Raw genomic sequence first — 26,901 nt, 5'->3', positions numbered from 1 at the left:
TTGCTCATAGACGAATCCATTTCACAATTACGGCACATAAAGTTGACTTGGGAAGCTCTAGTGAACTGACGAACTGACGTATTGGAAAGGTGGCATCCTATGACAGTACCATGTTGAGAGTCACTGAGCTCTTAAGTACAGGCCTTTATACTGCCAATGTTTGTCTATGGAGATTGTATGTGTGTTCTTGATTTTATACACCCGTCAGCAACAAATGTGGCTGAAATAGCAGAATCCACTCATTTGAAGAGGTGTCCTGAAATAGATGTTCTTCAATTGGTAGTATTCATTTTTTGTCTTCTTCTAATGCGTTTTAAGCAGGTTGACGTTTATTGCGATGAGTCTTCTCCTTAAGGCAGAAATGAGCGACTTCCGCTATATTGTAAAACTTTCTGAAAACTAAAATATGTTTTTTGGTCTTAATTTAAGGTTAGGCATTAGGGTGAGCAGTGTGGTTAGGGTTAGGTTTAAAATAAGATTTTGTCGCTGTGCCAGCTAGTGACAACTCTGCAGAGCTGCTTCAACAAGATTCATGATGAAAAGCGTAACCTGTGCCTATTAAGGAAAGTAATTTAAAAGTAACTGAAAGTAATCAGATTAGGCCTACATTACTGACTTTGGGTGATCCAAAAGTTACGTTACTGATTACATTTTTGGACAGGTAACTAGTAATTAAAATGGTTTACATTTAGAAAGTTACCTACCAAACCCTGACAACAACAACAAAGAAGTTACTGCAAACAACAAACACAGTTTTTTCATCTTGGACATAATTGCACGCACAATAGAAGAGCACAATATGTACCTTAAAAAAGGTTTTACTGTGCTGCTCAAAGCTCCTCATTTCGGCAACAAAAGCAATAACATTTACATTTACATTTAAGTCATTTAGCAGACGCTCTTATCCAGAGCGACTTACAAATAACAATGATGGTAGGGCAGCAAGTGGTGCTGTTTCACCTACTGCGGATTCCATCTTTAAAAGTATACTTCGGCATTGTATCTACTTCCCCAGAATCAGATGAACTTGTTGATACCATTATTATGTGTCTGTGTCCAGTATGAAGGAAGTTAAAAGTTGTTTTGTGAGCCAATGCTGACCAGTGTTAGCGCAATGACTAGACGTCCATGCTAGTTAGCAACTTCCTTCAAACTGCACGCAAAGACAAAAATGGTCTCCACAAGTTCATCTGACTCTGGGGAGCTAGATAAAGGGCCTCATTGCCAAAATCCTGAAGTATCCCTTTAAGTGTTGATGGTGTATTGGAGGCTGCCTACACACACAGAACCTACTCCACTCTTCCTCCACAGACATTCACAAAAGATGACAATCAGCAAGATATCTTAATATTGTGTGATGTAGGCCTATGTGGATTGATTCCAAGATTAACTGAGAATCAAGTGACTGCTAAATGAGGCCAAGTGTTGAATCTTGATTAACGCTGCCCTCTGGTGGTACACTTGAATCACAGCAACATGTGTACCATCATTCACCATCTTGCTGTGTGGTATAGCCAGTAGGGAAATGAAAGGCTAAATGATAGGCTAGTGATACCACCATGCAAGAGAAACCATGCAAGAGCCTTCTGCTCCCTTGCCCCTCAATTTAAAGACAATGCTACCAAATACTAATTGAGTGTATGTAAACTTCTGACCCACTGGGAATGTGATGAAATAAATAAAAGCTGAAATAAATAATTCTCTCTAATATTATACTGACATTTCACATTCTTAAAATAAAGTGGTGATCCTAACTGACCTTAGACAGGGAATTTATACTAGGATTAAATGTCAGGAATTGTGAAAAGCTGAGTATAAATGTATTTGGCTAAGGTGTATGTAAACTTCTGACTTAAACTGTATGTTGTTTTTATTGTATATATAGTACCAGTTTTTTTCCTTTTTTTCCCCCGAAGTACAGCTTTGAGATTAATCAAATCAAATGTTATTTGTCACATGCACCGAATACAACAGGTGTAGACCTTACAGTGAAATGCTTACTTACAAGCCCTTAACAAACAATGCTTTAAGAAGTTTCAAGAAAAAATAAGTGTTAAGTCAAAAATAGATAAGTAAAAAATAGAAAATAAAAGTAACAAATAATTAAACAACAGCAGTAAAATAACAGTTGCGAGGCTATATATAGGGGGTACCGGTACAGAGTCAATGTGCAGGGGCACTGGTTAGTCGAGGTAATTGAGGTAATATGTACATGTAGGTAGAGTTAAAGTGACTGCATAGATAATAAACAGAGAGTAGCAGCAGCGTAAAAGAGGGGTCTGGGTAGCCCTTTGATTAGATGTTCAGGAGTCTTATGGCTTGGGGGTAGAAGCTGTTAAGAAGCCTCTTGGACCTAGACTTGGCGCTCTGGTATCGCTTGCCGTGCGGTAGCAGAGAGAGCAGTCTATGACTGGGATGACTGGAGTCTTTAACAATTTTTAGGGCCTTCCTCTATCATCGCCTAGTATAGAGGTCCTGGATGGTAGGAAGCTTGGCCCCAGTGATGTACTGGGCCGTATGCACTACCCTCTGTAGTGCCTTGCGGTCGGAGGCCGAGCAGTTGCCATACCAGGTAGTGATGCAACAAGTCAGGATGCTCTCGATGGTGCAGCTGTAGAACATTTTGAGGATCTGAGGACCCATGACAAATCTTTTCAGTCTCCTGAGGGGGAATAGGCTTTGTCGTACCCTCTTCACGACTGTCTTAGTGTGTTTGGAACATGATAGTTTGTTGGTGATGTGGACACTACAGCCCAGTCGATGAGAATGGTCCACAATCGTCTCCTTTGTCTTGATCACGTTGAGGGAGAGATTGTTTTCCTGGCACTACAGGGCCAGGTCTCTAACCTCCTCCCTATAGGCTGTCTCATTGTTGTCGGTGATCAGGCCTACCACTGTTTTGTCATCTGCAAAGTTGATGATGGTATTGATAACTCTGTAATGAAAAGCGCTATACAAATGAAATGTATTATTATTTATTATTATTTTGAATGGGACATCTGGTCATCGTGTAGCAGAGTTCTTTAGGTGTTTGGAATGTTAACCTGTTGTTATAGTGTGCCATGTCTGCCCTCACCAGGGTCAGACATCCTCTACAGTAGGCCTTAATGACCAAACACATTTAGCCACTGATTATAATGCTGATGTTTAATAAACATGTCAAATGTAAGATATAACTACTGTTATAATGAATGGAGGAAAGGGAATGGCTTTTATCTAACATAGATGTTGGCTTGGTGAGGTTATAATAGGCAGCGTGTGCCTATGGCCTATGGTAGCCTAGCTACACACCGACTGTATACCAGGCCAGACACCTGCTATGGAACAGAATGCTTTGCCATCAAACAAAATACATCTTTATATCATGCATTTTCACACACGATAGAAGAGGCCGTGATGGAAAGGGGGGATGAGTTGGGCATGAATGTGTCAGTGTCCCTCAAATTCAAATATTCGACATGTTATTTTTGCTCTCACTGTAGGGGACTGAAGGAGCGCATCCAATCCTGCTCAGTGCGTAATGCGCAGCCGTGAGTCATGACCGCAAACATGGCACGATGGCACAGGGGGCGGGTTTGTTATACCTAACCTGTATGCGCCCTGCCTATAGGCCTACCGCGACGACAGCTCCCCTGCTGTCATTGGGCATTTCATATGTCAATCTGAACACCAAACGCAGCGCCTCCTCGCAATTATCGCGGTTGCATAAAAATATATGATTAATCCGTTATAGAGGCGAATTTAGGTTCATTCAGAATGAAGCTTTGACTCCATCCGAGCAAAACGACCAGAGCAAAACATTATTATAGCACAGGACATCAACATTTAACCGATGCTCATTTACAGCAGGTGGCGTTGCTTGTATAATCCATAATCGCGTTTCGATCCGGACCTTGGATTGGATCTGCCTGTTGTTCAGATTCAGCACTGGACAGCGACCGATTTTGTCGCTCGGACATTCAAAACGACAAGGAATCCTCGAGAAAGGGTAGGTCTAAATGAGACATGGTTATAGAAAATTAATAGAATGAATTATGTCGATGTATTTATTATTAACGTGTTGCCTGTAAGCAAAACATAATATTCGATGCAACGCGTATCATTTGGTGTAGGTTATTTTTCCTCTTGATGCATGTAATCTATGGAATTATGTCTACAAATTTGCACGGCTTTATAGATGGCTTTTAGAGGCGGATTTTAACAGGACCTCATTCCCCAAATGCCCTTGAAAATAATGGTGTGTGTGCGGTGTTGGAGGCAAACAACTGCGCAATCCTACTCTGACTGCCTCGCTTTCCCTGTCTCTCCTCAGTCGAATCGACCCTTGCTTGGCTCGGGGCATTGCGCGGCTAGATGACTTCACTACATCAACAAGCACGGTAGCCCTGGACTAAATATATCACCACATCCCCCTGCCTTCTCTCTTCCTTCTCTCTCATCTTGAGCGCCCCCCGCCCGCTAGCACCATGGGTAACCGAGGAATGGAGGATTTGATCCCGCTGGTCAATAAACTCCAGGACGCTTTCAGCGGCATCGGTCAGAGCTGCAATCTTGACCTGCCACAGATCGCGGTAGTCGGCGGACAGAGCGCTGGCAAGAGCTCGGTGTTGGAGAACTTCGTTGGCAGGTAGGTTCAACGAGTAGCAGCCAAGCACAACACGTCAAATTCATTACTAATACTAGGGCTAGAAATAATCCAATCTCCTGTTAACCTTGGGGATGTCCTGTCACGGCCAATTTATCCTCAGTCGTGTCCATCCCCGTCACGTTTTGTTTTCCCAGAGGACGCACGCACTGTGGCGTCCCTGATCATCTCGTAGCCAGGAGCTCGAGCTCGTCTCCATCTTATTTTCAACGCACATTCCTATTGCATTGCAGGCTATATGACAGGGGAGCCGGTATTTGGGTTACCGCAACACCCTCGGGATTTCAGCCCCATCCAGCCTGTTTCATTCCTTGAAATATCAATTTCTTCAGGAGATCTACCATTTAAACAGAGGCAACATTTGTTTTCAATCACTTTACACAAATCCATGTCTCTATCTGTAAACTATACATATATAATGTCTATAGGCCTACAGTATTGGGTTGAAATATAACATGTCCACCCCACCACCTGCATAAAGGTTGCATTAGAACCCGAGATGTCTGTTGTGGTCTCCTGGTTTCAATAGGATTTCTAGTCATTACAGCATAAACTGGATCAATACTGCCTATCTCACTGCTGTGACACAACTGACTATCCCTTTCTAATTTCTGTCAAACAACTGAGATTCATAGGCTGTTGTTGTTTCAGAGTGAATGAAGGATGTAAACCTCTGTAGATGAAAGCATCTTTAGGTGAAGAGTAATTATTTATCCATCCTTTTGCCTCTTGGTTTATTTCAAGACATCTATTTACCAATGAATGGAATGAAATTGAATTGAATTGAATGAAGGCTGAATCATCTGGTTGAGTATTATATTACCAATTATCATTCGTCCCAAGACAAATGCGGGTGACAGGTAGCCTAGCGGTAAGAGAGTTGGGCCATTAACCAAAAGGTTTCTAGTTTGAATCCAAAATAGACAAGGTGGTGAAACATCTGTCAATGTGCGCTTGAGCAAGGCACTTAACCCAGAGTGCTCCAGGGTCGCCGTTGATAATGGCAGACCCTGGCCGTAACCCCACTCTCTGAGGGTGTCTCAGGGGGAGTTGGGATATGCAAAAACACATTTCCAATTCACACATGGGTATTATACATGCTTTTACATGTGTGAAATAGGACAAATACAAGTGCCTACATTATTATAAGACGAATCCTCTGTATCCTCGGCACTGTAGTTGATTAAAGGTATTTTGGATGTGGGTGTCTCAGAGGGTGAATGATATTGTCTGTAAAATAAGTAATGAAATGACTGTTGTAAGGACTGTTGGATATACAGTACATATACCTGTCACCACTTTTCTCTCATCTTATTACATTGATATGATCAAATCAGTTCTGCTGTCAATCGTGAAGAAGAGTTTCCATTCGATTTTGTTCACTGTGGGAGGAATTGGTACTGTACATTATGACACAGTGTGACCCTTGAATATGGTTTGTACATAAACAGAAGCCATTGGATAGAGACAGAGGAGGTTATAGAGTAGTCTGACAAGTCAGACAACTGTTTCTGAAGTATGACCTATGTCTACAAATATTTACAGACAAACGTGAATGGTAAAGACTGGTCATTTATGCTATGTATAGAAGATGTTTCTGCTATCGCCAAGGTTGTATTCATTAGTGCACACCGTAGCAAAATCTTTTGCAACGGAAAAAAGAGGATTTCTTATTGGACAAGATTCTGGAGTCCCTCCCTGTTTGTCCGTTTTCTTCCATTTGGTGCCTAGAAAATACGACCCAGGTCCAGATAGATGAGGTGCAGGGTTGTTGTCAGCAGCAGCATCAGTCAAAGCTCAGCCGGCCACCCCTGAGACCTGGGATCCAGCTGAGTAATGATCCTGCTGTCCAGGGTTGGCTCCCCCGCACACCGCTGCTGAATGGACACCAGGGTTCTGACTCATCTTTTCTGCTAGCCCATAGATAGAGGGCAATCTCATGATCAATATTCATCTAGCCTAGCCGTTGTTTCAATTGCGTCAGGATTGTAGCGTTCAACTGTGTGATGAGAAATGACAAGTGTCCTAAACATACATATAGACAAGTGACATGCAAACACATGAGCCAACACTCACGCATACACACACACACCCAATCGCTCTCTCGTCTGGTAGCAGACTGGTATGTACTGAAGTCACAATTTTTTGTTTATTTACAATACAGTATGTGGTGAATTTTCAAAACTCGTAGTACAAAACTCCAAAGTGGTAACACTTGTTGCATCTTACATTTAAAACCTTTCATTGTGCATTTTTTTTGTTTGTAGACATATTTCACCCCACAACCATTGATCCAAAATATAAGTTTACTGTGAAATATAATGAACAACCAGTTCATCTAATAGCAAAAAATGTAAGCTAGTTTTTTTTAAATTGCCCTTTGAATGTGGTATGCAACAGTACTGTAAATTGCAGTACATTACTGTTTCACATTAGACAATACATTTGCACTACCCATAAAAATGCACTGAACATCAAATTTCCAAAATGTCTACCTCATGAGTGACCATTGAAGGCATCTTTCACAATGTTATGAAATGAAAGAAACATCATGTTTAGCAGGCACTAGTTTGCGTCTGTCACGCCCTAGGGGGTGACTAGGGGGTGATCTAGTATGTTTATTTCTATGTTGGTGCTAATATGGTTCCCAATTAGAGGCAGCTCTTTATCGTTGCCTCTGATTGGGGATCATATTTAGTTAGTTATTTCCCCATCTGTGTTTTGTGGGATATTGATTGATTGTTAGTGGGTTTGGGCACTACGTCCTCACAGTCTTTGTAAGTTTTGTTATTTTGTTTTGTTAGTTTCACTTAAATAAATATGTGGAACTATACTCACGCTGCGCCTTGGTCCGCTCATTTCCAAGAACGTGACAGAATATCCTACCAAACCAGGACCAAGCAGCGTGTTCACCAGGTAAAGGAGTTTTGGACATGGGAAGAAGTGATGGGTGGATGCGAAACCCTTCCTTGGCGGCAGACGGAAGGTAACAATGGAGGACAGCGACGACGCCAGGGTTCGCGGCCACAGAAAGCCCAAGGACAACCCCAATATTTTTTTGGGGGGGGGCGCAAGGGGTGGCCGGTCGAGCTGAGAAGAGTGCCAGAGCCTGAATGGCAAACTCTGGAGGAGCGTATCGTCAGACCACGGCCACAGAAACCCCAAGATTTTTTTTGGGGGGGGGCACATGGAGCTGGCGGCTGAGCCGCGGGAAGAGCCAGAGACTGTCAGTGAGGCAATGGAGAAGTTATGAGAGAGATGTTGTGTAAGTGTGTTCTCCTCAACATTCGACCAGAAGATCCGGTTAGCAGTCTGGTGAAACCTGTGTTGGCTCCACGCATCTGGCCTCCAGTGCGCCTCCCCAGTCCGGTACGTCCTGTGCCTGCTCCTCGCACTCGCCCTGAAGAGCGTGTCACCAGTCCGGTGCAACCTGTGCCAGCCCCACGCATCAGGCCTCGAGTGCGCCTCCCCAGTCCAGTACATCCTGTGCCTGCTCCTCGCACTCGCCCTGAAGTGCGTGTCCCCAGTCCGGTACGTCCTGTGTCTGCTCCTCGCACTCGCCCTGAAGTGCATGTCCCCAGTCCGGTACATCCTGTGCCTGCTCCTCGCACTCGTCCTGAAGTGCGTGTCACCAGTCCGGTGCCACCTGTACTTGCTCCACGCATCAGGCCTCCAGTGCGCCTCCCCAGTCCGGTACGTCCTGTGCCTATTCCCCGCACTCGCCCTGAAGTGTGTGTCACCCGTCCAGTGCCACCTGTACCAGCTCCATGCACTAGGCCTCCAGTGCGCATTCCCAGTCCAGAGCTTCCTGCGACGTTTCCCAGTCCAGAGCTTCCGGCGACGTTTCCCAGTCCAGAGCTTCCGGCGACGTTACCCAGTCCGGAACCTCCTGCGACGGTCCACAGTCCGGAACCTCCAGCGACGGTCCATGGTCCGGAACCTCCAGCGACGGTCCACGGTCCGGAACCTCCAGCGACGGTCAACGGTCCGGAGCTTCCAGGCAAGGCGTCCAGTCCAGCTCCAAGGCCGGAGCCTTCTTCTGCGCCAGTGCCCAGTCCAGGCGTCTAGTCCAGCTCCAGGGCGGGAGCCTTCCTCTATGTTGGTGGCCAGTCCAGGCATGATGTCCAGTCCCGCTCCATGGCGGGAGCCTTCCTCTGCGCCGATGCCCAGTCCAGGCACGGCGTCTAGTCCCGCTCCATGGCCGGAGTCTTCTTCTGCGCCGGTGCCCAGTCCAGGCATGGCGTCCAACCCAGCTCCATGGCCGGAGCCCTCCTTTGCGCTGGTGCCCAGTCCAGGCATGGCGTTTAACCCAGCTCCATGGCCAGAGTCCTCCTTTGCGCCTATGTCCAGGCACGGTGTTCAGCCCGGCGCGATGGCCGGATCGGGGGTCTGGGCAGGGGCTACGACCTGCACCGGAGCCGCCACCGACACTAATCACCCCCCTACCCTCCCCATTTGGTTTCAGGTTTTGCTGACTGGAGTCCGCACCTTTGGGGGGGGGGTACTGTCACGCCCTGACCATAGAGAGCCCTTGGTTCTCTATGGTGTAGTAGGTCAGCGTGTGACTAGGGGGTGATCTAGTATGTTTATTTCTATGTTGGTGCTAATATGGTTCCCAATTAGAGGCAGCTGTTTATCGTTGCCTCTGATTGGGGATTATATTTACAGTGAGGGAAAAAAGTATTTGATCCCCTGCTGATTTTGTACATTTGCCCACTGACAAAGAAATGATCAGTCTATAATTTTAATGGTAGGTTTATTTGAACAGTGAGAGACAGAATAACAACAAAAAAATCCAGAAAAATGCATGTCAAAAATGTTATAAATTGATTTGCCTTTTAATGAGGGAAATAAGTATTTGACCCCCCTCTCAATCAGAAAGATTTCTGTCTCCCAGGTGTCTTTTATACAGGTAAGAGCTGCTCCTAATCTCAGCTTGTTACCTGTATAAAAGACACCTGTCCACAGAAGCAATCAATCAATCAGATTCCAAACTCTCCACCATGGCCAAGACCAAAGAGCTCTCCAAGGATGTCAGGGACAAGATTGTAGACCTACACAAGGCTGGAATGGGCTACAAGACCATCGCCAAGCAGCTTGGTGAGAAGGTGACAACAGTTGGTGCGATTATTCGCAAATGGAAGAAACACAAAAGAACTGTCAATCTCCCTCGGCCTGGGGCTCCATGCAAGATCTCACCTTGTGGAGTTGCAATGATCATGAGAACGGTGAGGAATCAGCCCAGAACTACACAGGAGGATCTTGTCAATGATCTCAAGGCAGCTGGGACCATAGTCACCAAGAAAACAATTGGTAACACACTACGCCGTGAAGGACTGAAATCCTGCAGCGCCCGTAAGGTCCACCTGCTCAAGAAAGCACATATACATGCCCGTCTGAAGTTTGCCAATGAACATCTGAATGATTCAGAGGACAACTGGGTGAAAGTGTTGTGGTCAGATGAGACCAAAATGGAGCTTTTGGCATCAACTCAACTCACCGTGTTTGGAGGAGGAGGAATGCTGCCTATGACCCCAAGAACACCATCCCCACCATCAAACATGGAGGTGGAAACATTATGTTTTGGGGGTGTTTTTCTGCTAAGGGGACAGGACAACTTCATCGCATCAAAGGGACGATGGACGGGGCCATGTATCGTCAAATCTTGGGTGAGAACCTCCTTCCCTCAGCCAGGGCATTGAAAATGGGTCGTGGATGGGTATTCCAGCATGACAATGACCCAAAACACATGGCCAAGGCAACAAAGGAGTGGCTCAAGAAGAAGCACATTAAGGTCCTGGAGTGGCCTAGCCAGTCTCCAGACCTTAATCCCATAGAAAATCTGTGGAGGAAGCTGAAGGTTCAAGTTGCCAAACGTCAGCCTCGAAACCTTAATGACTTGGAGAAGATCTGCAAAGAGGAGTGGGACAAAATCCCTCCTGTGATGTGTGCAAACCTGGTGGCCTACAAGAAACGTCTGACCTCTGTGATTGCCAGCAAGGGTTTTGCCACCAAGTACTAAGTCATGTTTTGCAGAGGGGTCAAATACTTATTTCCCTCATTAAAATGCAAATCATTTTATAACATTTTTGACATGCGTTTTTCTGGATTCTTTTGTTGTTATTCTGTCTCTCACTGTTCAAATAAACCTACCATTAAAATTATAGATTGATAATTTCTTTGTCAGTGTGCAAATGTACAAAATCAGCAGGGGATCAAATACTTTTTTCCCTCACTGTAGGTAGTTATTTCGCCACCTGTGTTTTGTGGGATATTGATTGATTATTAGTGTGTTTGGGCACTACGTCCTCACAGTCTTTGTAAGTTTTGTTATGTTGCTTTGTTAGTTTCACTTAAATAAATATGTGGAACTATACTCACGCTGCGCCTTGGTCCGCTCATTTCCAAGAATGTGACAGCGTCAAGCCTATCTTGAGCATTTGGCAACAGGTTCTCATCAAAATTGCAGTAAATATCCTCATTGTTCATGTACCTGGAGAAAAAACAAGCTGGATATAGGTCTGGATTCATCCATGACCTGAAGGAGAGTGGCACGGTCCACCTGTATTCTATTTCACAGTATTGTAGTGGTCCTGTAGTGGCTTAGTTCATTAGAGCACGACACTAGCCAGAGTTGTGGGTTCGATTCCCACCGGGGCCACATACCAAAATGTGTGGACTGTTGTCACTTTGGATATCAGTGTCAGCTATGTAAATTGCATATATTGCAGTACTGTATAGGCCAATGCAATTTTCGTAATGTACTGTAGCTTCATTTTGGATACATGTCTACTGTATAGGGAATGCATTTCTTTCTTGTTTTGGACTTTCTGGATTTTTTGCGTATTTGTATTATTACTGCACTTTAGGAGCTAGAAACACAAGCATTTCAGTACACCTGCTGTAACATCTGCTAATCTGTGTACGCGACCAATAAACGTTGATTTGTTACATACAGTACATCTCTGATCTTGTCAATATCAGATTTAAAAAAAATGTACTGTGAAGTACTATCAAGGCACAAGGCGAGAGGAGATGCAGACACAGGAGGCAGATGGTTAGAGTCTTACAATGTTTAATAAGACAAAGGGGTTGGCAAAAGAATGGTCGTGGACAGGCAAAAGCTCAAAACCAGATTAGAGTAAAGATCTGGCAAAGAGTGGCAGACAGGCTCGTGGTCAAGGCAGGCAGAATGGTCAGGCAGGTGGGTACAGAGTCCAGAAACAGGCAAGGGTCAAAACCGGGAGGACTAGAAAAAGGAGAATGGGAAAAAACGCTGGTTGACTTGACTAAACTTACAAGACGAACTGGCACAAAGACAGGAAACACAGGGATAAATACACTGGGGTTGGAGACAAAGGATTGTGAGACACGGGCTTAATCCTAGACACATGGAAGGTAGGGTGAATATGGAGGGTACGGGGTAACACAAGACGGATAGCAGTGGAACTCAGGACTCTACCCGAAAGGGCAGATCCCGAATGGAAAGCCATACCCTCTACCCAATGCGGTAGTGGGGAGCTGGGGTCGGGCGACGGTCAGCTTGTCGATGATACCTGGAGTTGCTCTTAAGAATAGCTGCCTTGGCTCTTCTCCAGGTACGTCGACAGTGGCGGACAAACATCTGGGCCGAGGGTACACTGACCTCCTGCTCTTGTTCCGGGAAGAGTGGAGGCTGATACCCCATGGAGCACTCGAAAGGGGAGAGTCCCATGGCAGAACTGGGAAGGGTGTTCCGGGCATACTCCATCCAGACCAGTTGACGGCTCCAGGTAGTGGGGTTGGTTGAGACCAGGCACCTTAAGGTAGTCCCCAGGTCTTGGTTGGCTCGTTCTGACTGACCGTTAGTTTGGGGATGGAATCCGAATGACAGGCTGGCCGACAATCCAATAAGGGGGCTGAATGCCTTCCAGAACTGAGACGAGAACCCCGATCGGAGACCATGTCTCCCGGGAGTCCATGGATCCGGAAGACATGCTGCACCATAAGCTGGGCCGTCTCCTTGGCAGAAGGTAGTTTAGGGAGAGGGATGAAATGGGCGGCCTTGGAGAACCGATCGACTACCGTCAGAATGACAGTGTTGCTATCAGACGGAGGGAGCCCAGTGACAAAGTCTAGAGATGTATGAGACCAGGGACGATGAGGGACCGGTAGTGACTGAAGGAGGCCAGAAGGAGCTTGCCGTGGAGTCTTGTTCTGAGCACACACAGAGACGTCAGGAAACATTGTGGGCCACCAGAAACGTTGTCGGAGGAAGGCTAGTGTACGACGGGACCCTGGATGACAGGTCAGCCTGGAGGAATGAGCCCATTCCAGGACCTGGGACCGGACTGGATTAGGGACAAACAGCCGGTTAGCCAGGCCCCCTTCAGCTCCAGGCTGAGAGTGTTGTGCCTCACGGACCAGGTTCTGAATACCCCAATCCACAGTGGCAGCAAGGCATGAGGTAGGAAGAATGGTCTCAGAGGTTGAGGGTGTGGCAGTGGAACTGTATGGGCGGGAGAGGGCGTTAGGCTTAACATTCTTTGAGCTTGGGCGGTAGGAGATGGTGAAGTTATATCTGGTGAACAGGAGGGCCCACTGGGCCTGCCTGCAGTTGAGGCGCTTGGCTGTATAGAGATATTCCAGGTTTTTATGGTCGGTCCAGACCAGGAATGGCTGTTCTGCTCCTTCCAGCCATCTTCACCACCAGGAGTTCTCGGTTGCCAACATCGTAGTTCCTTTCTGCAGGATTGAGATGATTGGACAGGAAGGCACATGGATGACGTTTCTGGTCCTGGGCAGATCCCTGGGACAGAATGGCCCCCACTCCAACATCAGAAGCATCCACTTCCACCACAAATTGACGCGAGGGGTCCAGATGGATGCTGTTGTGAACCGATGCTTCAGGTCCACAAAAGCATGGTCGACAGCTGGAGATCATTTAAATGGTACCTTGGGAGAGGTGAGTGCCGAGAGGGGGGCCGCCAGGGTGCTGTAGTCCCGAATGAAACGGCGGTAGAAGTTTGTAAAACCAAGAAACTGTTGCAACTGCACCCTGGATGTTGGTTGAGGCCAATCCACCACTGCTTTCACCTTTCCAGGATCCATCTGAACATTGCCCTCAGCAATGACATATCCCAGAAAGGTGATTGTAGATAGAGCGGTGGAACTCACACTTCTCGGCTTTCACAAACAGTTGGTTCTCCAGGAGGCGCTGAAGGACCTGTCTGACATGAAGAACATGTTCTTGTGCAGATCGGGAGCAAAAACAGGATATCGTCAAGGTACATGAACACAAACCGGTTTAGCATGTCCCGAAGCACATCATTGACCAAAGCCTGGAAAACAGTTGGTGAGTACAAATGGCATGACCTGGTACTCATAATGTCCACTGGCTGTGTTGAAAGCTGTCTTCTACTCATCCCCCTCGCGTACCCGAACCATGTGGTAGGCATTTCGAAGGTCCAACTTGGAAAATATGGTGGCCCCCTGGAGAGGTTCAAACGCAGAGGAGAGTTAGGGGGGTAACGATTTTTAACAGTAATGTCATTAAGTCCCCGGTAGTCAATGCACGGACGCAGGGTCTTGTCCTTCTCCACAAAGAAAAACCCTGCGCTGGCAGGAGATGGGGACGGACGGCCCCAGTGGCCAGAGACTCCTCTATAGCTTTGGTCTCTGGTCCAGAAAGAGAATACAATCGACCCCGAGGTGGTGTAGTGCCTGGGAGAAGTTCAATGGCACAATCATAAGGACGGTGCGGGGGAAGGGAAGTAGCACGTGCCTTACTGAACACTTCCAGGAGGTCATGGTATTCTGTGGGAATAGCAGAGACATCCACAATCTTGCTAACATCCTGAGGAAGACTACTTGAGTAAGGCTGTGCTGCTTGAAGGCAGTGGGAATGGCAAAATGGGCTCCAACCCAGGATGGAACTTGTGGTCCAATCAATTATGAGTTTGTGCTTTTGAAGCCAGGAATATCCCAAAACAACCGGAACATGGGGAGATGCAATGAGGAGGAACTGGATTGTCTCACAGTGGTTACCAGAAACCCATAATTGAATTGTAGTTGTAATAATTAGGTATGTTTTAGCTGAATTCATTAGCTATGTTGTGGTTGTATTCATTATGTATGTTGTAGTTGTGTTCATCAGGTATATTGTAGTTGTATTCATTAGGGATGTTGTAATTGTATCCATTAGGTATGTTGTAGTTGTATTCATCAGGTATATTGTAGTTGTATTCATTATGTATGTTGTAGTTGTATTCATTATGTATGTTGTAGTTGTATTCATTAGGGATGTTGAAGTTGTATTCATTAGATATGTTGTAGTTGTATTCATCAGGTATGTTGTAATTGTATTCATTGGGTATGTTGTAGTTGTATTCATTAGGGATGTTGTAGTTGTATTCATTAGGGATGTTGTAGTTGTATTCATTAGGGATGTTGTAGTTGTTTTCATTAGGGATGTTGTAGTTGTATTCATTAGGTATGTTGGATTCATTATGTATGTTGTAGTTGTATTAATTAGGGATGTTGTAGTTGTATTCATTAGGTATGTTGTAGCTGTATTTATTAGGGATGTTGTAGTTGTATTTATTAGGGATGTTGTAGTTGTATTCATTAGGGATGTTGTAGGTGTATTCATTAGGTATGCTGAAGTGGTATTCATTAGGTATGTTGTAGTTGTATTCATTAGCTGTGTTTAAGTTGTATTCATAAGGTATGTTGTAGTTGTAATCATTAGGTATGTTGTAGCTGAATTTATTAGGTATGTTGTGGTTGTATTCATTATGTATGTTGTAGTTGTATTCGTCAGGTATATTGTAGTTGTATTCATTAGGGATGTTGTAATTGTATCCATTAGGTATGTTGTAGTTGTATTCATTAGGTTTGTTATAGTTGTATTCGTTAGGGATGTTGTAGTTGTATTCATTAGGGATGTTGTAGTTGTATTCATTAGGGATGTTGTAGTTGTATTCATTAGGTATATTGGATCCATTAGGTATGTTGTAGTTGTATTTATTAGGGATGTTGTAGTTGTATTTATTAGGGATGTTGTAGATGTATTCATAAGGAATGTTGTATGTGTATTCATTAGGTATGTTGTAGTTGTATTCATTATGTATGTTGTAGTTGTATTCATTAGGTATGTTGTAGTTGTATTCATTAGGTATGTTGTAGTTGTATTCGTTAGGGATGTTGTAGTTGTATTCATTAGGGATGTTGTAGTTGTATTCATTAGGGATGTTGTAGTTGTATTCATTAGGGATGTTGTAGTTGTATTCATTAGGTATATTGGATCCATTAGGTATGTTGTAGTTGTATTCATTAGGTATGTTGTAGTTGTATTAATCAGGCAGGTTGTAGTTTTATTCATTAGTGATGTTGTAGTTGTATTCATTAGGGATGTTGTAGTTGGATTCATTAGGTTTGTTGGATTCATTAGGTATGTTGTAGTTGTATTCATTAGGGATGTTGTAGTTGTAATCATTAGTGATGTTGTAGTTGTATTCATTAGGAAGGTTGTAGTTGTATTCATTAGGGAGGTTGTAGATGTATTGATTAGGGATGTTGTATTTGTATTCATTAGGTATGTTGTAGATGTCATCATTAGGTATGTTGAAGATGTAATCATTAGGTATGCTGTAGTTGTATTCAATAGGTATGTTGTAGTTGTATTCATCATGTATGTTGTAGTTGTATTCATTAGGTATGTTGTAGTTGTATTAATCAGGTAGGTTGTAGTTTTATTCATTAGGGATGTTGTAGTTGTAATCATTAGTGATGTTGTAGTTGTATTCATTAGGGATGTTGTAGTTGGATTCATTAGGGATGTTGTAGTTGTATTCATTAGGGATGTTGTAGTTGTTTTCATTAGGGATGTTGTAGTTGTATTCATTAGGTATGTTGGATTCATTATGTATGTTGTAGTTGTATTAATTAGGGATGTTGTAGTTGTATTCATTAGGTATGTTGTAGCTGTATTTATTAGGGATGTTGTAGTTGTATTTATTAGGGATGTTGTAGTTGTATTCATTAGGGATGTTGTAGTTGTATTCATTAGGTATGTTGTAGCTGTATTTATTAGGGATGTTGTAGTTGTATTTATTAGGGATGTTGTAGTTGTATTCATTAGGGATGTTGTAGGTGTATTCATTAGGTATGCTGAAGTGGTATTCATTAGGTATGTTGTAGTTGTATTCATTAGCTGTGTTTAAGTTGTATTCATAAGGTATGTTGTAGTTGTAATCATTAGGTATGTTGTAGCTGAATTCATTAGGTATGTTGTGGTTGTATTCATTATGTATGTTGTAGTTGTATTCGTCAGGTATATTGTAGTTGTATTCATTAGGGATGTTGTAATTGTATCCATTAGGTATGTTGTAGTTGTATTCATTAGGTTTGTTATAGTTGTATTCGTTAGGGATGTTGTAGTTGTATTCATTAGGGATGTTGTAGTTGTATTCATTAGGGATGTTGTAGTTGTATTCATTAGGGATGTTGTAGTTGTATTCATTAGGTATATTGGATCCATTAGGTATGTTGTAGTTGTATTTATTAGGGATGTTGTAGTTGTATTTATTAGGGATGTTGTAGATGTATTCATAAGGAATGTTGTATGTGTATTCATTAGGTATGTTGTAGTTGTATTCATTAGGTATGTTGTAGTTGTATTCATTAGGTATGTTGTAGTTGTATTCGTTAGGGATGTTGTAGTTGTATTCATTAGGGATGTTGTAGTTGTATTCATTAGGGATGTTGTAGTTGTATTCATTAGGGATGTTGTAGTTGTATTCATTAGGTATATTGGATCCATTAGGTATGTTGTAGTTGTATTTATTAGGGATGTTGTAGTTGTATTTATTAGGGATGTTGTAGATGTATTCATAAGGAATGTTGTATGTGTATTCATTAGGTATGTTGTAGTTGTATTCATTATGTATGTTGTAGTTGTATTCATTAGGTATGTTGTAGTTGTATTCATTAGGTATGTTGTAGTGGTTTTCATCAGGTATGTTGTAGTTGTATTCATTAGGGAGGTTGTAGATGCATTGATTAGCGATGTTGTAGTTGTATTCATTATGTATGTTGTAGTTGTATTGATTAGGGATGTTGTAGTTGTAATAATTAGGTGTGCTGTATATGTAATCATTTGGTATGCTGTAGTTGTATTCATCAGGTATGTTGTAGTTGTAATCATTAGGTATGTTGTAGCAGAACTCATTAGGTATGTTGTAGCTGTATTCATCAGGTATGTTGTAGTTGTATTCATTATGTATGTTGTAGTTGTATTCATCAGGTGTGTTGTAGATGTATTCATTAGGGATGTTGTAGTTGTATTCACTAGGTATGTTGTAGTGGTATTCATCAGGTATGTTGTAGTTGTATTCATTAGGTATGTTGTAGTTGTATTCATCAGGTATGTTGTAGTTGTATTCATTAGGTATGTTGTAGTTGTATTCATTAAGTATGTTGTAGTTGTATTCATCAGGTATATTGTAGTTGTATTCATTTGGTATGTTGTATTTGTATTTATTAGGTATGTTGTAGTTGTTTGTATTCATTTGGTATGTTGTAGTTGTATTCATAAGGAATGTTGTATGTGTATTCAATAGGTATGTTGTAGTTGTATTCATCAGGTGTGTTGTAGTTGTATTCATTAGGGATGTTGTAGTTGTATTGATTAGATATGTTCTAGTGGTATTCATCATGTATGTTGTAGTTGTATTCATTAGGTATGTTGTAGTTGGATTCATTAGGTTTGTTGGATTCATTAGGTATGTTGTAGTTTTATTCATTAGTGATGTTGTAGTTGTATTCATTAGGGATGTTGTAGTTGGATTCATTAGGTTTGTTGGATTCATTAGGTATGTTGTAGTTGTATTCATTAGGGATGTTGTAGTTGTAATCATTAGTGATGTTGTAGTTGTATTCATTAGGAAGGTTGTAGTTGTATTCATTAGGGAGGTTGTAGATGTATTGATTAGGGATGTTGTATTTGTATTCATTAGGTATGTTGTAGATGTCATCATTAGGTATGTTGTAGATGTAATCATTAGGTATGCTGTAGTTGTATTCAATAGGTATGTTGTAGTTGTATTCATCAGGTGTGTTGTAGTTGTATTCATTAGGGATGTTGTAGTTGTATTGATTAGATATGTTCTAGTGGTATTCATCATGTATGTTGTAGTTGTATTCATTAGGTATGTTGTAGTTGTATTAATCAGGTAGGTTGTAGTTTTATTCATTAGGGATGTTGTAGTTGTAATCATTAGTGATGTTGTAGTTGTATTCATTAGGAAGGTTGTAGTTGTATTCATTAGGGAGGTTGTAGATGTATTGATTAGGGATGTTGTATTTGTATTCATTAGGTATGTTGTAGATGTCATCATTAGGTATGTTGAAGATGTAATCATTAGGTATGCTGTAGTTGTATTCAATAGGTATGTTGTAGTTGTATTCATCATGTATGTTGTAGTTGTATTCATTAGGTATGTTGTAGTTGTATTAATCAGGTAGGTTGTAGTTTTATTCATTAGGGATGTTGTAGTTGTAATCATTAGTGATGTTGTAGTTGTATTCATTAGGGATGTTGTAGTTGGATTCATTAGGTATGTTGGATTAATTAGGTATGTTGTAATTGTATTCATAAGGAATGTTGTATGTGTATTCATTAGGTATGTTGAAGTTGTTTTCATTATGTATGTTGTAGTTGTATTCATTAGGTATGTTGTGGTTGTATTCATTAGGTATGTTGTGGTTGTATTCATTAGGTATGTTGTAGATGTAATCATTAGGTATTCTGTAGTTGTATTCATTAGGTATGTTGTAGTTGTATTCATTAGGTATGCTGTAGATGTAATCATTAGGTATGCTGTAGTTGTATTCATTAGGTATGTTGTAGTGGTATTCATCAGGTATGTTGTAGTTGTATTCATTAGGGATGTTGTAGTTGTATTAATCAGGTATGTTGTAGTTGTATTCACTACGGATGTTGTAGTTGTATTCATCAGGTATGTTGTAGTTGTATTCATTAGGTATGTTGTAGTTGTATTAATCAGGTAGGTTGTAGTTTCATTCATTAGGGATGTTGTAGTTGTAATCATTAGTTATGTTGTAGTTGTATTCATTAGTGATGTTGTAGTTGTATTCATTAGGGAGGTTGTAGATGTATTGATTAGGGATGTTGTATTTGTATTCATTAGGTATGTTGTAGATGTCATCATTAGGTATGCTGTAGTTGTATTCAATAGGTATGTTGTAGTTGTATTCATCAGGTATGTTGTAGTTGTATTCATTAGGTATGTTGTAGTTGTATTCATTAGGTATGATGTAGTTGTATTCATTATCTTTGTTGTAGTTGTATTCATTAGGTATGTTGTTGTTATCAGGTATGTTGTAGTTCTATTGATTAGGGATGTTGTAGTTGTATTCATTAGGTATGTTGTATTTGTATTAATTGGGTATGTTGAAGTTGTAATCATTAGGTATGTTGTAGCTGAATTCATTAGGTATGTTGTGGTTGTATTCATAATGTATGTTGTCGTTGTATTCATCAGGTATTTTTTAGTTGTATTCATTAGGGATGTTGTAATTGTATTCATCAGGTATGTTGTAGTTATGTTCATCAAGTATGATGTAGTTATGTTCATCAGGTATGTTGTAATTGTTTTCATTAGGTATGCTGTAGTTGTATTCTTTAGTTATGTTGATGTTGTATTCATTAGGTATTTTGTAGTTGTATTCATTATGTATGTTGTAGTGGTATTCATCAGGTATGTTGTATTTATCAGGGATGTTGTATTTGTATTCGTTAGTATGTTGTAGTTGTATTCACTCGGTATTTTGTAGTTGTATTCATTAGGTATGTTGTAGTTGTATTCATCAGGTATGTTGTATTCATCAGGGTTGTGTCACAGAAATAGGCGTGTTGAAGTGACCAAATCGCAGGCGGGATGTGAATACTCATCTTTTAATGGTAAAGAATCAAGCAAACACGGAAAAATTAAAAACAAGAACGACTCAAGGCAGGCTAACAGGCTATACTTACAAAAATAGCAGTGGTAGTGAAAACAACCCACAACCCCAAGAGAAAAACACACACCTAATATATGACTCCCAATCAGGAACAACAATATCCAGCTGTTCCTTATCGGGAGTCACACAGACTAACACACAAACAGAACAACTAGAAACTACATACAACCTCTGCCATGTCCTGACCAATACTAAACAACACTCACTCTGCTGGTCAGGACGTGACAGTACCCCCCCCCTAAAGGTGCAGATCCCGGAATGCACCTTAAAAGAAAACACAAAAATCCCCCCAATACCACAAAAAAAAAAAAAGTACCCCCTAAACAAAAAAGGGAGGGAAGGGAGGGTGGCTGCCGTCAATGACAGCACCTGTGCTACACCCCCCCTCCCCAACCCACCTATCCTGGAGGTGGCTCTGGTTCAGGCCTACTGCCCTCTAGACTGTAGACAGACTTGCTCGGCTCCGGACTGTAGGCAGACTCATTCCGTTCCGGATCGTAGGCAGACTCATTCCGTTCCGGATCGTAGGCAGACTCACTCCGTTTCACGCTGTAGGCAGACTCATTTAGTTCACTGTTAATTAAACACTTATTCAGTTCCGGATCCCATACAGACTCACTTGGTTCCGGGTCGCTGACAGACTCACCCGGTTCCGGGTCGCAGGCAGACTCACCCGGTTCCGGGTCGCAGGCAGACTCCCTCGGTTCCCGGGTCGCAGGCAGTATCCCTCGGTTCTGGACTAGACACTGTTGCCGGATACTCTGGACTGCACACTGGTGCCGGATACTCTGGACTGCACACTGGTGCCGGATACTCTGGACTGCACACTGGTGCCGGATACTCTGGACTGCACACTGGTGCCGGATACTCTGGACTGCACACTGGTGCCGAGCTCTCGAGGCTGGGCTGATGCACTGGACGCCTGATGCGTGGGGCTGGTAGAGGAGGTACCAGGCTGGATACACGCACCCCAGGACTAGTGCGAGGAGCGGGAACAGGCTGAATAGGACTAGGCTGACTCATGGGAAGCTTGATCTGGGTTGCTGGTACTGGTCGCGCCAGACTGGAGGTACTCACTTCCGGGTTAGCACGAGAGGCGGGAACCGGAAAGACTGGGTCATGGAGGCGCACAGGTGGCCTTGACCGCACCTCCTGCACAACCCGTCCTGGTTGGGTGGAACTAGCAGCCCTGTACGAGCGGGGTGCTAGTACAGGGCGAACTGGGCTGTGCAGGGGCTTGCTGGTTACCGTGCGTAGAGCGGGCGTAGGGTAGCCTGGTCCTAGGAGGCGTACCGGCGACCAGACGCGCTGCGCAGGCATCCTCCTCCCAGGCTGGATGCCCACTCTAGCACGGCATCTGCAAGGGGCTGGAATAGCGCGCACCAGACTGTGCGTGCGTATGGGCGAGATAGTGCGCACCTCAGCGAAACACGGCGCCCTCAGCGAAACACGGCGCCCTCCACTCCATATACTCACGGGTAGCTGGCTTATGGCTCTTCCTTGGCCTAGCCAAACTACCCATGTGCCCCCCCAAATTTTTTTTTATTGGGGGTGCCTCTCCGGCTTCCTCGCCAGTCGTGTACCCCGGTAGCGTTCCCGGTCCTCACCAGCCTTCCTCCACGGGCCCCCTCCGGCCAGAATCTGTTCCCAAGTCCATTTTTCACGAGTGTCCAACTCAAAGTCCCTTTTCTCAACCTGCCGCTCCTTTCTCCGCTGCTTGGTCTTGGTTTGGTGGGTTGTTCTGTCACAAAAATAGCCGTGTTGATGTGACCAAATCGCAGGCGGGATGTGAATACTCATCTTTTAATGGTAAAGAATCAAGCAAACACAGAAAAACAATAAACAAGAACGACTCAAGACAGGCTAACAGGCTATACTTACAAAAATAGCAGCGGTAACGAAAACAACCCACAACCCCAAGAGAAAAACACACACCTAATATATGACTCCCAATCAGGAACAATGATATCCAGCTGTTCCTGATCGGGAGTCACACAGACTAATACAGAAACAGAACAACTAGAAACTACATACAACACACAACCTCTGCCACGTCCTGACCAATACTAAACAACACTCCCTCTGCTGGTCAGGACGTGACAGGATGTTGTATTTGTATTCGTTAGTATGTTGTAGTTGTATTCATTCAGGTATGTTGTAGTTGTATTCAATAGGGATGTTGTAGTTGTATTCATTAGGGATGCTGTAGTTGTATTCATTAGGTATGTTGTAGTTGTATTCAATAGGTATGTTGTAGATGTAATCATTAGGTATGCTGTAGTTGTATTCATTAGGTATGTTGTAGTTGTATTCATTAGGTAGGATGTAGTTGTATTCAATAGGGAGGTTGTAGATTTATTGATCAGGGATGTTGCAGATGTATTTATTAGGTATGTTGTAGTTGTATCGATTCGGGATGTTGTAGTTGTATTCATTAGGTATGTTGTAGTTGTATTCAATAGGGAGGTTGTAGATGTATTGATTAGGGATGTTGTACATGTATTCATTAGGTATGTTGCAGTTGTATTGATTAGGGATGTTGTAGTTGCATTCATTAGGTATGTTGTATATGTAATCATTAGGTATGTTGTAGGTGTAATCATTAGGTATGCTGTAGTTGTATTCATTAGGGATGTTGTTGTTGTATTCATTTGGTATGTTGTAGAGGAATTCATCAGGTATGTTGTAGTGGTTATGATCAGGTATGTTGTAGTTGTATTCATTAGGGATGTTGTAGTTGTATTCATTAGGTATGTTGTAGTGGTATTCATTAGGTATGTTGTAGATGTAATCATTAGGTATGCTGTAGTTGTATTCATTAGGTATGTTGTAGTTGTATTCATTAGGTATGTTGTAGATGTAATCATTAGGTATGCTGTAGTTGTATTCATTAGGTATGTTGTAGTTGTATTCATTAGGGAGGTTGTAGATGTATTCATTAGGGATGTTGCAGTTGTATTCATTAGGTTTGTTGTAGTTGTATTCATTATGTATGTTGTAGTTGTATTCATTAGGTAGGTTGTTGTTGTATTCATTAGGTATGTTGTAGTTGTATTCATTAGGTATGTTGTGGTTGTATTCATTATGTATGTTGTAGTTGTATTCTTCAGGTATGTTGTAGTTGTATTCATCAGGTATGTTGTAGTTGTATTCATTAGGTATGTTGTATTTGTATTCATTAGGTATGCTGTAGTTGTATTCATTAGGTATGTTGTAGTGGTATTCATTAGGTATGTTGTAGATGTAATCATTAGGTATGCTGTAGTTGTATTCATTAGGTATGTTGTAGTTGTATTCATTAGGGAGGTTGTAGACGTATTAATTAGGGATGTTGCAGTTGTATTCATTAGGTTTGTTGTAGTTGTATTCATTATGTATGTTGTAGTTGTATTCATTAGGTATGGTGTTGTTGTATTCATTAGGTATGTTGTAGTTGTATTCATTAGGTATGTTGTGGTTGTATTCATTATGTATGTTGTAGTTGTATTCGTCAGGTATGTTGTAGTTGTTTTCATTAGGAATGTTGTAATTTTATTCATTAGGTATGTTGTAGTTGTATTCATCAGGTATGTTGTAGTTGTATTCATTAGGTATGCTGTAGTTGTATTTATTATGTATGTTGTAGTTGTATTCATTAGGTATGTTGTAGTTGTATTCATTAGGTATGTTGTATTTGTATTGATTAGGTATGTTGTAGTTGTATTCATTATGTTTGTTGTAGTTGTATTCATTAGGTATGTTGTTGTTGTAATCATTAGATATGTTGTAGTTGTATTCATTAGGTATGTTGTAGTGGTATTCATCAGGTATGTTGTAGTTGTATTCATTAGGTATGTTGTAGTGGTATTCATCAGGTATGTTGTAGTTGTATTCATTAGGGATGTTGTAGTTGTATTCATTAGGTATGTTGTAGTGGTATTCATCAGGTATGTTGTAGTTGTATTCATTAGGGATGTTGTAGTTGTAATCATTTGTTATGTTGTAGTTGTATTCATTAGGTATGTTGTAGTGGTATTCATCAGGTATGCTGTAGTTGTATTCATTAGGTATGTTGTAGTTGTATTCATTAGGTATGTTGTATTTGTATTCATTAGGTATGCTGTAGTTGTATTCATTAGGTATGTTGTATTTGTATTCATTAGGTATGTTGTAGTTGTATTCATTAGTGATTTTGTAGCTCATTTCCAAATATGCATTATGATGCGTTACCAGCTTAAAACATTTTTAAACAAAAATGACAATTATTATAATAACCGAGACTATTTGCGTGATAAATAATTGTTTCCCAAACATCAAATCAAATCAAATCAAATGTATTTATATAGCCCTTCATACATCAGCTGATATCTCAAAGTGCTGTACAGAAACCCAGCCTAAAACCCCAAACAGCAAGCAATGCATGTGAAAGAAGCACGGTGGCTAGGAAAAACTCCCTAGGAAAAACTCCCTAGAAAGGCCAAAAACCTAGGAAGAAACCTAGAGAGGAACCAGGCTATGAGGGGTGGCCAGTCCTCTTCTGGCTGTGCCGGGTGGATATTATAACAGAACATGGTCAAGATGTTAAAATGTTCATAAATGACCAGCATGGTCAAATAATAATAATCATAGTAGTTGTCGAGGGTGCAACAAGCATGTCCGGTGAACAGGTCAGGGTTCCAGAGCCGCAGGCAGAACAGTTTAAACTGGAGCAGCAGCATGGCCAGGTGGACTGGGGACAGCAAGGAGTCATCATGCCAGGTAGTCCTGAGGCATGGTCCTCGGGCTCAGGTCCTCCGAGAGAAAGAAAGAAAGAGAGAAAGAGAGAATTAGAGAGAGCATATTTAAATTCACACAGGACACCGGATAAGACAAGAGAAATACTCCAGATGTAACAGACTGACCCTAGCCCCCCGACACATAAACTACTGCAGCATAAATACTGGAGGCTGAGACAGGAGGGATCAGAAGACACTGTGGCCCCATCCGATGATACCCCCAGACAGGGCCAAACAGGCAGGATATAACCCCACCCACTTTGCCAAAGCACAGCCCCCACACCACTAGAGGGATGTCTCCAACCACCAACTTACCGTCCTAAGACAAGGCCGAGTATAGCCCACAAAGATCTCCGCCACGGCACAACCCAAGGGGGGGGGCGCCAACCCAGACAGGAAGACCTCGTCAGTGACTCAACCCACTCAAGTGACGCACCCCTCCCATGGACAGTATGGAAGAACACCAGTAAGCCAGTGACCCAGCCCCTGTAATAGGGTTAGAGGCAGAGAATCCCAGTGGAGAGAGGGGAACCGGCAAGGCAGAGACAGCAAGGGCGGTTCGTTGCTCCAGCCTTTCCGTTCACCTTCACACTCCTGGGCCAGACTATACTTAATCATAGGACCTACTGAAGAGATAAGTCTTCAGTAAAGACTTAAAGGTTGAGACTGAGTCTGCGTCTCTCACATGGGTAGGCAGACCATTCCATCAAAATGGAGCTCTATAGGAGAAAGCCCTACCTCCAGCCGTTTGCTTAGAAATTCTAGGGACAATTAGGAAGCCTACGTCTTGTGACCGTAGCGTACGTGTAGGTATGTACGGCAGGACCAAATCGGAAAGATAGGTAGGAGCAAGCCCATGTAATGCTTTGTAGGGTAGCAGTAAAACCTTGAAATCAGCCCTTGCCTTAACAGGAAGCCAGTGTAGGGAGGCTAGCACTGGAGTAATATGATCAAATTTTTTGGTTCTAGTCAGGATTCTAGTAGCCGTATTTAGCACTAACTGAAGTTTGTTTAGTGCTTTATCCGGGTAGCCGGAAAGTAGAGCATTGCAGTAGTCCAGCCTAGAAGTAACAAAAGCATGGATACATTTTTCTGCATCATTTTTGGACAGAAAGTTTCTGATTTTTGCAATGTTACGTAGATGGAAAAAAAGCTGTCCTTGAAACAGTCTTGATATGTTCTTCAAAAGAGAGATCAGGGTCCAGAGTAACGCCGAGGTCCTTCACAGTTTTATTTGAGACGACTGTACAACCATCCAGATTAATTGTCAGATTCAACAGAAGATCTCTTTGTTTCTTGGGACCTAGAACAAGCATCTCTGTTTTGTCCGAGTTTAAAAGTAGAAAGTTTGCAGCCATCCACTTCTTTATGTCTGAAACACAGGCTTCTAGCGAGGGCAGTTTTGGGGCTTCACCATGTTTCATTGAAATGTACAGCTGTGTGTCGTCCGCATAGCAGTGAAATTTAACATTATGTTTT

At 42.4% G+C, this 26,901-nt stretch overlaps 1 protein-coding gene across 1 annotated transcript in view; it reads left to right on the top strand.

Annotated features, from left to right (window-relative positions):
- The first annotated feature begins 3,648 nt into the window (after positions 1–3,648).
- Positions 3,649–26,901, top strand: part of LOC106569416 (dynamin-3) — a 52,858-nt gene continuing 29,605 nt past the window's right edge. Inside the window, exons 1-2 of the mRNA XM_014140756.2 lie at positions 3,649–3,988; positions 4,313–4,627. Coding sequence (XP_013996231.1) covers positions 4,467–4,627 — 161 coding nt within the window. The 5' untranslated portion in view covers positions 3,649–3,988; positions 4,313–4,466. The remainder of the gene's footprint in view (positions 3,989–4,312; positions 4,628–26,901) is intronic.

This window comes from Salmo salar, chromosome ssa14 (assembly GCF_905237065.1).
Source record: "Salmo salar chromosome ssa14, Ssal_v3.1, whole genome shotgun sequence".
In the NCBI taxonomy this organism is placed as follows: Eukaryota; Metazoa; Chordata; class Actinopteri; order Salmoniformes; family Salmonidae; genus Salmo; species Salmo salar.
This window is presented reverse-complemented; position numbering and strand designations above follow the sequence as displayed.